The sequence below is a fragment of the Callionymus lyra genome, chromosome 2, assembly GCF_982586985.1.
Source record: "Callionymus lyra chromosome 2, fCalLyr1.hap1.1, whole genome shotgun sequence".
NCBI classification, from domain to species: domain Eukaryota; kingdom Metazoa; phylum Chordata; class Actinopteri; order Syngnathiformes; family Callionymidae; genus Callionymus; species Callionymus lyra.
Window position 1 is genome coordinate 21947528 of NC_141819.1, and position 9388 is coordinate 21956915.

At 40.9% G+C, this 9388-nt stretch overlaps 2 protein-coding genes across 2 annotated transcripts; one reads left to right on the plus strand and one right to left on the minus strand.

Moving 5' to 3' along the window:
• Positions 1–971: 971 nt before the first annotated feature.
• Positions 972–3180, minus strand: mrpl43 (mitochondrial ribosomal protein L43). Its single transcript, XM_087784094.1, has 3 exons — positions 2948–3180; positions 2768–2874; positions 972–1226 (listed from the first exon to the last, which is right to left on the minus strand). Exons 1-3 carry the CDS (start codon positions 3076–3078, stop codon positions 1009–1011), a joined length of 456 nt encoding a protein of 151 aa, XP_087640220.1. The 5' UTR covers positions 3079–3180; the 3' UTR covers positions 972–1008.
• A 250-nt stretch (positions 3181–3430) lies between these two features.
• Positions 3431–7949, plus strand: twnk (twinkle mtDNA helicase). The gene is made up of 7 exons (XM_087784095.1): positions 3431–3479; positions 3792–4432; positions 4581–5283; positions 5413–5653; positions 5739–5846; positions 7092–7233; positions 7377–7949. Exons 2-7 carry the CDS (start codon positions 3818–3820, stop codon positions 7704–7706), a joined length of 2139 nt encoding a protein of 712 aa, XP_087640221.1. The 5' UTR covers positions 3431–3479; positions 3792–3817; the 3' UTR covers positions 7707–7949.
• The last annotated feature ends 1439 nt before the right edge of the window (positions 7950–9388 follow it).

The following is a 9388-nucleotide window of genomic DNA, read 5'->3' on the forward strand; positions in this document are numbered from 1 at the left end:
TAAAATCACAACAGGACAGAATAATTATTCTAAACATAATCTCAAAAAAAGTACATGTAGAAAGTCATCTAGTCAGATCTTGTCTTTAAATTAAAGTTGCATACTCCATTTAATTTGCCTTGTAATTACTACATATAAAATGATATGAAGATATGAAATACATGGTATGTATTTTAAATCACATTAAATATATGCAAACTCAGTGGCGAGTTTTTCAAACAATTAATCTAGAATGTATCCGTTTGACTTCCATTTTTCTGTGCATAGTTGTTTTCAATATTAGCATTTCTGATACTGCAGTGATCTGATTGATCAGATACTGTATCTGTTTAGGTTTTCAAATAACACAGTTTAGGTTCTTGTAAGGTTCCTTATAAAATAAGTATTATTATTGATAATAATATTATTATTATTAGCTCTGCCAACATGGTCATTTTTGTTGGTCTGGTCTGACAGCAAAACTGTACGGATTTCAATAGTATTTTCAATAGTTTCTACTATGTTGTGCGGGTTAAATCAGGTACAGCTAGTGAAGGTCTGATGAAGCTTCATGAAACAGTGTCATGTTCTTTAGAGGTCAGTAGGTGGTGCCATCAGCTTAAAAATGATGTGATGTTTCATTAGAACAGTTGTTCATAAAAAAGGAAAATAGTGCAGAGACCGTCACCTAGTGGAATCTGAAAATAATGACACTTCTTCATGAAGCTTCATCAGAACATCACTAGGTACAGCTACTGCTAACCAGGTGTTCAATTGAGATCTATAGTATCAAATAATCTACAGTAGATTAAAGTACAAAACTTTGAAAAAGTGCATACCTCTATAAAAAAAACAGACCTTTACCTAAGACTGTCTTAACAATAAAATCACTAGATAATTCAGAAGCATTTATTAGTTATGCTGCCGACAAATACTGAAACAAACAAACTATAAATTAATTTTAGTTTAAAAAAAAAGAGTGATGGCAAATATTAACAAGAAAAAGCATTTATTAACATTCCAGGTTTGTCACTTTGGACTTGGTTTCTCCGCTTGGATGGTTCCCATGCAGATGGGCCGGTGAGTGAAGGGGTGCCACTGGCCCTGGATGCTGGGACTGTCTGTGTGGAAAGGTTTGCGGATGCGGATGATCTCCAGGCCGGACTGATTGACCAGTTTTGTCAGAATTTCTGAGATTTGTGGCCCTGTTTTGCCTCCGACGGGCTCTTCTTTCACAGATCCATTTACTACAAGAAAAAAAATGTTAATTGCGCTTGTTTGAAAATTAAAGCAGGAAAACACAAGGCTGAATGCGTAGTGTTACACCGCCCCCTACCGGTTCTCAGCCTGAAGGTACTTTGATATGAAATACATTTAAAGCAGCTCAATGCGATTTGAAGTCGAGCGACGCCAGTGGACTAAAGTGGTAGTGTTTAGCCCGACGAGAGACCATATTTCCCATGAGCACTCGCTAAACGTCGCAAAACGTCCCAGTTTGCAGCAGTTGGACGAATTTTCTGTTTCCAGACTTCCATTGATGAATGAAGGATGATACTGATGAGGTAATGAATCAGATTGTGGATGACCAGCACCACAACTACAGCATGTTCACACCATCCCTAAGAACTTTTACAGAGAAAATAAAATCACAAAAAACACCTCAAGTCACGGTATATGAGTCATTCAACTAGTTTTAAGTTAATGAGTCATCACAATTTTTTTTTGTAAAAAAATATGAAGGTTCCAAAATTAGCAAGAGCTGCTTTGATAAATTTAAGATAAATACATAATTGAATGTATGCCAATAAAATTCAAATAAGGGTAGAGGTAACTCAGAATTAGAAAACCTTTATTGACAAAACATTTAATTTTTATCTGACGTCAATCGCAGGGTGGCTGGAGCCTCTCCCAGCTTTAGGGAAAGAGCGGGACGTCAGTCTGTCGCAGGACACACAAACACATTCAACCATTCACACGAGAATTCTAACCCGCTCTAGTAGAAGAACTCACATTTCTCCGATCCTTAAAACTCTTCACTGGCTGCCAGTTTCTTTCAAGATCAACTTTAAAATTCTGGTTCTTACTTTCAGATCTATTCATGGTCAAGCTCCTCCTTACATCACTGATCTGATCCAGCCTTACACCCCAGCTCGGGCTCAGATCAGAATCTTCTGATGGTTCCTCGCACACGGTTCAGGACCAGAGGAGAGAAATCCTTCCAGACTGTTGCTCCAAAGCTTTGGAACAATCTTCCTCTCTCTTTGCGCCTGATGGATCTACTGACTCCTTTAAGAAACATCTTAAGACGTTTTTATTTGTTCAGGCTTTTCCTTGATTTTCTGGAACTCCTGTTGTGTTCTCAGTTTTATCTTGACCTTTAAAGTATATACTTTATTGAATATAGTTTTGATTGTTTAAGCGCTTTGTGACCCTGGTCTGGAAAAGCGCTATATAAATAAAAATGACTTACTTACTTACACACACACACTCATATGTACAGACAATTTCTCCAAGTTCCCAATCAAGCCATGTATGTTTTTGGACTGTGGGAGGAAACAGTAGTGCCCAGAGTAAACCCGTGCAACACGGTGAGAACATACAAACTACACACTAAAAGTTCACAGCATATTTGCAATAGCCAGAACATAAATCAATTACAAATAAAAGGATGGGACGAAAATTCTTCATTATTTATAATCATAAACCATAAGTTCATATTTAAATAATAAACTATACATGACATTTAATATCAACATTCTAGTTCCTTCATAAACACCATCGTACTCACAGTATTCTGCTACTATTTTAGGAGCGTGCACTTGCTCAGGGGAGACGTAGACGACAGTTCCTGGGTTTTTCTTTGCAAAATCCACCACACCCTCCTCAATGAAGTCCCTTTAAAAAAAAGCAGAATCAGGGATGTTGACATGACATTATTGGCTTTTGCTTATTCTGTCTCTGTGTTTACCTCACACCCCGTGAGCCGCGGTTCTGCTTGGAGAAGACGATGCAGACCCGCTTCAGTTGGCAGACGTACCGACCCACGCCGTTCTGGAGGACACTCTGCAGGAAGCGACTCGCCGTTCCCCTGGCAGTCATTGTGTCCAGCGATCGAACAGAAAACAATTGACGTGAAACCTTCTTATTGATATTTACAGTTCAACACAATCGGCAGAGGACGAGTTGAGGGACATGCCTGTCAAAAATAGTACGTTTCAAAAAGATGCCCGTGCGGAAACACAAAGCGGAACGTTTGGTTTCATTTAAAATAACCAATTAAATTGATTTAAAATAGAATAAAAGGAAATTATACTTTAATAAAATTCTTGATCACTGTTAGTAAAATAATTTAATTTTATAAATGTTTGACGAACGTCTGACACCATTATGTATTTGTAAACTCTTGGTACGGAATTATTTAGCAAGTGCACCGAAAAGCCCGGGTCACACATGCGCATGGAAGGAACACATGAGGACAAACAGCACTCTACAAAACATGGGTGAATGTTATCTTCCTGCATTTATGAAATGTTTTTTTAAACGCATATATTTGGTCTGTCATTCTGCGTGCTTTTGACGATCTCGGCGTTAGTTTGCTCGTTTACTAGATTACCTATGTGACCTACAACAATTCGTCATCTATTAACTCCTTGACTTCTTATTTCATGTTTACGTTCAGCATGTTGTCAAACGCCTACTAGGAAGGCACACTTGAACCTTGCATGTGTGTACTGTTATTTCAACAGCCACTACTACCGTTAGTGTCTTTATACTGCATCAACTCAAGCACTTACCCAATATTATATTTGCAGGTATTCTCTAGATCCATATTTGGAGGATGTTTCTGCAGAAGGTCCCAATCTGTCTTTCCCAGGTGGGGTTCCAGAAGGTTCTCCACAAAAGACTCTTCTCTGCCTACTTTTTATCTCGACACAGAAGCCTTTTTAGATGTGAAAATACATCATTTGTGCTAAAGCTCCAGGATGGATGTTCAAACCGCATTAGGAGCAGGTCCTTCAAAAAGGATGTTAAGTTTACTGGGGAGTTTCCCGTTAGTCCCGTGACAATCACAGACATCAGGCAGTACCTCCGGCATAAAGAAATCCCGTTCCACGATGGTTACAGTTGCCTCCACACCCCCAGCCTCTTTGTGGCAGCGCACGACAGAAAGGACAGGTACTCGCTGTTCATCGACAAGACCACTGGTCGCTTTTTGTGCATGGACACTCAAGTGGAAGGAAGCTGGGAGGACCTGCAGGACTGTCTGGAGGTCATGCAGACAGAGGAACAAGACTCCCTCAGTCCTAAAGTGCAACTCGGGTACCCAGATAGCGTGGAAGAGCAGGAACAGCAAGAGTGGGACCAAAGGGAGGTCCAGAATATCTGGTCTAGCTCTGTTCCTTTCTCAGACCTCCATGACGAAGAAGCTCAGCAGATCAAGTCAATGTTCCAGGTAGGTGACGAACTGATAAAAGTCTGTCCTAAAATTCTAACTTTTACTATCGTATTCTTACTAAAACATCAACCAAATAGTAAACACTAACTGTTTTTGTACTGTTTTTTAGTTGGCAGTTGCACCAACATGTCATGTCTTGTTTCAGATCACAAAAATATCCAACGCCACATTGAAGAAGTTTGGAGTACGACTCTTCAGGCCAACCAAGAGCCTGGTCATCCCTTGGTTTGGTGGTCCTAACTTTTCTTTAAAGGGTTTGAAGCTCCTCACAGCTCAAAGATCTGACTCGGACCAGGTTATATACAACGAAGCCGTGGTTCCGAGAAGCAACTCCTACTTCAACTTGTTTGGTCTCGCTCTGGTAAACCACATGGACTCTGAGGTGGTTGTAACGGGTCGCGAGCTGGACACTCTTGCTGTGAGCCAAGCCATGGGACTTCCCAGTGTTGCTCTGCCACGTGGTGTCAGCTGCCTGCCTCCCATCCTACTTCCGTATTTAGAACAGTTTAAGAAGGTGACTTTGTGGTTAGGGAGTGACATTCGCTCATGGGAGGCATCAAAGATCTTCTCTCGTAAGCTGGGTCTGAGGCGCTGTTCCCTGGTGAGGCCAGGGGAGTACCGGCCGAGCCCTTTAGAGGCTCTGACTGAGGGCAAGAACCTAAGCCAGATCCTGAAAGCGTCCATTCCCGCAGCTCACAAGTCCATCGTGTCCTTCAAACAACTGAGAGAAGATGTGTACGGAGAGCTGCTCAACACAGAGCAAGTTGCTGGAGTCAAGTGGGCCAGATTTCCAGAGCTTAACAGAATCCTAAAGGGCCACAGGAAAGGGGAGCTCACAGTTTTCACTGGTAAAACTACTTAAAGTAATCTCTTCTCTAAGTTGAAATCTAATTCGACAGCTACTCTTCAACTGTGACAAATATTCATGTAACACTGACCAAAATTACCACAGAGCTGACCCACGTCCGTGTCTCCAGGTCCCACTGGCAGCGGGAAGACCACGTTCATCAGCGAAATGGCCCTGGACCTGTGCATGAACGGGGTCAACACGCTGTGGGGAAGTTTTGAGATCAACAACGTCCGTCTGGCTAAGATCATGCTGACCCAGTTTGCCATGCAAAGGCTGGAGGAGAACTTGGAGCAGTACGACTTCTGGGCCGACAAGTTTGAGGAGCTGCCGCTCTACTTCATGACCTTCCACGGCCAACAGAACATCAAGTAGGATCATGAGTGATCAGTAGGAACCTGAGTGACCGTTGCCGTTTCAGAAAATGTTGCTCACGTTTCTCCATTTCTCCGACAGGAACGTTCTTGACACGATGCAACATGCTGTGTATCTGTACGACATCAACCATGTCATTATCGATAACCTGCAGTTCATGATGGGACAAGAGAACCTCACAGTGGACAAGTGAGTTCAGCTCTTCTAATCTACAGCTCTAGAAAAAAATCATTTTATAAACTACTGACAGCATTTCTGCCACATTCCAAATAAAAATATTGTCATTTAGGGCATTTATTTGCAGAAAATGACAAATGGTCAAAATAACATAAGATGCAATGTTTTCTGACCTCAAATAATGTGAAGAAAACAAGATCGTATTGATTTTAAAACAACACATGTTTAACTTAGGAAGTTCAGAAATCAATATTTGGTGGGATAACCCTGATTTTAAATCACAGCTGTCATGTGTCTGGTGCATGCTCTCCACCAGTCTTTCACATTGTTCTCGGGTGACTGGCTTAAGAGTTCAAGTAGCTCAGCTTTGTTTGATGGCTTGTGACCATCCATCTTCCTCTTGATCACATTCCAGAGGTTTTCAATGGGGTTCAGGTCTGGAGATTGGGCTGGCCATGACAGGGTTTTGATCTGGTGGTCCTTCATCCACACCTTGATTGATCTAGCTGTGTGGCATGAAGCATTGTCCTGCTGGAAAAAACAATCTTCAGATTTGGAGAACATTGTCAGAGCAGAAGGAAGCAAGTTTTCTTCCAAGACAACTTTGTATGTGCCTTGTTCATGCGTCCTTCGCAAAGATGAATCTGCCCAATTCCAGCCTCGCTGAAGTACCCACAGATCACCGATCCTCCACCAAATTTCACAGTAGGTGCAAGACACTGTGGTATGTAGGCCTCTCCAGGTCTCTTTGTTGTCCCTAGTGTCTGCTGCCAGTAGTGGAATAAAGTCACCCAAGAACAATGTGAAAGACTGGTGGAGAGCATTAAGAATCAGGGTTATCCCACCAAATATTGATTTCTGAACTCTTCATAAGTTAAAACATTAGTATTGTGTTGTTTTGTTTTCTTCGCATTATTTGAGGTCTGCAAACATTGCATCTTATGTTATTTTGACCATTTGTCATTTTCTGCAAATAAATGCCCAAAATGACAATATTTTTATTTGGAATGTGGCAGAAATGTTATCAGTAGTTTATAGAATGGAACAAAAATGTTCATTTTACTCAAACACATACCTATAAGTAGTCAAATCAGAGAAACTGATAATTTTGCATGCGGTCTCTTAATTTTTTTCCAGAGCTGTAAGTTTTGGATTGTATTTTAAAGATTGAAGTAACCAGCGCTTTGGGACCCTGGTCCGGAAAAGCGCTCTACAAATATAAATTACTTACTTAATTACTTGCATGCTGTGCTGCAGGTTTGCTATCCAGGACCACATTATCGGAACCTTTAGGAAGTTTGCCACCAACTCCAGCTGCCACGTGACTCTGATCATTCACCCGAGAAAAGTGGAGGATGACAAAGAGCTGCAGACGTCTTCTATATTTGGTACAGCTAAGGTGAGACGGAGGACATGTGGCTCAGTTCTCAAGTGTGTTCAGACCTGGTTAAGTAGTGAAGACGACCTCGTCAACAATCTTTCACTCTCCGCTTTTTAAGTTTAAGAATTGTTGTATTTGAAAGCTTGACATTTTATTTCCAGGCCAGTCAAGAAGCAGACAACGTCCTCATCCTCCAGGAGAAGAAGCTGGCCACATGCCCAGGCCGGAGGTCGCTGCAGGTGACCAAGAACCGCTTTGATGGAGAAGTGGGAATCTTTCCTCTGGACTTCCAGAAGTCCTCTCTAACGTTCGCACCGCTGATCAAAGGAAAACACAAGATCAGAAAACTCGCGGTCAAGCCAGAGGACGAGGGCAAGGAAGATGTTGTGAAGAGCGTGGTGAAAAAGGAGAGGGCCACTAAATCAAGCAAGAATCCACGACCTAATAAGAATCCTGCTGTGGATCCTAGCACCACCAAAACACAGACTTGAATCCAGCTCATATTTTCATATTCATGCATGGATATTAAAAATGTTTGGAGCACTTACATTTAACCATTGAACCTGGTGAGCAGTCCTATGAAGTGTTCCTAAGTTTAAAAAAGGTTTTTGAAATACGTTGACAGTTTCCATGAAAACTATTTGTTTTGTACAAGCACTGTAACCATGAGCCTACTGAGTTCCTACTAAAGGTTTCTACAAAGTTTTAAAATAAAGCTTTTATTATTCCTGCAAGTTTTTTTCATACTTCGTCGGCAGGTGGCGCCATCTTTCCAGGCAGATAAATGCTCAAGTATTTATATTTTCCGATTCTAAAAAAAACATTTGAATACAATTTTAAAGGGTTTCCGTTATTTCATGGAACTAATTGAGTAACGTGTCCAAACACAAACTATCAATATGTCACCAAACTTAAATTAATATTTTAAATTGAAAATGATCACGACCTGTCAGCTGTTGTCATCAAGTAGCATGACTTACCAAAAGGTAAAATATTTCTTAAAGCATTAATTTCAACTTCTTATCTTGTCAAACTTTTTAGTTTTATTATTTGTTTGATTAATATAACTTAAGGGAAAGTTGGGCTTCAGTGTCTCCTCATCTGCTAATGGAAGAAAAACAGTTGCAACATTAATATAATAATAATAAAAAGTTTTCTTCTGTGGTTATTAAGGCTTGAGATTGTTTCCTAGAATGTCCAGCATCATCTTACACACTCCATTATTTAAAGAGGGTGACTTTTAATAAAAACACACGCTATTTCCAGACGTTACATGAATATTTGATGTGTTGAGTCAGTGACCACATCTGAACGTGGGACTCCTGTTACACATAGCCTGACTCATGTCAGTGTGTTGTCAACTGTAGGCTTGTGTTTGTGGGCTGTGATCAGGGTCTGCAGTGTCAAGACGATGAGGATGACCAGCGTAAACTATGAGACAGTTTTATTGTCAAATTATGATTGTAACTCCATAGATAGTTCATCATTTGTGTTCCTTCAACTAAACCAGCTAAAAGTGCAGCATCACTAAAGGACAGCGAGAAGCTACTTTTAATTTAGGCACAAACATTCTTAAAGCAGCTCACTTTTTTTTTTGACACAAATGGAAATAGAAAGTGTGTCAGAACCTGCTGTGAGAATCTGGAGCAAGTGTCAGAGTACAATTCTCCAGCAGCAGCACCAGTGTTCCTATCTGGTCTCCACGCCTCATGCAGTTAGTACTGGAGGTGTGATTCACGTGTACTGTGACCCACATAACGCATGCTACTGCTGTGTGTATGAATAGATCTGTGCACTTCATAATTGTTGTAATTGTTGTTGTAATTAATTGTCAAACCCTTGAGGCACTGTGTGTACGTTTATGTTCATCAATCATGTTGTCATGTCCGTGGCCTTCACTGTAAACAACTGTTTACGCCGCAACAGTTAGAGCTCTCTCACAAATTGCAACTGTTATTCAAACCAATTATGTTTCCAAATCATCTGCTGTCAATCTCTCTGCTGAACATGACATAACACCTGCTTCTTGTTTTGGTCGAGCGTTATTTCCCTGATCCTGCTCACTGTCATGGAGCATTAGAGGACCCTGGTGCCCCCCACTGAGTCAACACCTGCTGTCCCAGTCGCCCGCTCCACTCCGGTTCTCTCACAGATATAGGATTATATCGGAATG

Bases quoted from the DNA above. Each gene is read 5' to 3' on its own strand.
- mrpl43 (XM_087784094.1), bottom strand. From the start codon at position 3,078: ATGACTGCCAGGGGAACGGCGAGTCGCTTCCTGCAGAGTGTCCTCCAG. The intron at 2,875-2,947 runs GTAAACACAGAG...TTTTTTTTAAAG, and splicing joins CGCGGCTCACGGGGTGTGAG to GGACTTCATTGAGGAGGGTG. The intron at 1,227-2,767 runs GTGAGTACGATG...TTTTTCTTGTAG, and splicing joins TAAAATAGTAGCAGAATACT to TAAATGGATCTGTGAAAGAA.
- twnk (XM_087784095.1), top strand. From the start codon at position 3,818: ATGTTTCTGCAGAAGGTCCCAATCTGTCTTTCCCAGGTGGGGTTCCAG. The intron at 4,433-4,580 runs GTAGGTGACGAA...GTCTTGTTTCAG, and splicing joins AGATCAAGTCAATGTTCCAG to ATCACAAAAATATCCAACGC. The intron at 5,654-5,738 runs GTAGGATCATGA...TTTCTCCGACAG, and splicing joins CACGGCCAACAGAACATCAA to GAACGTTCTTGACACGATGC.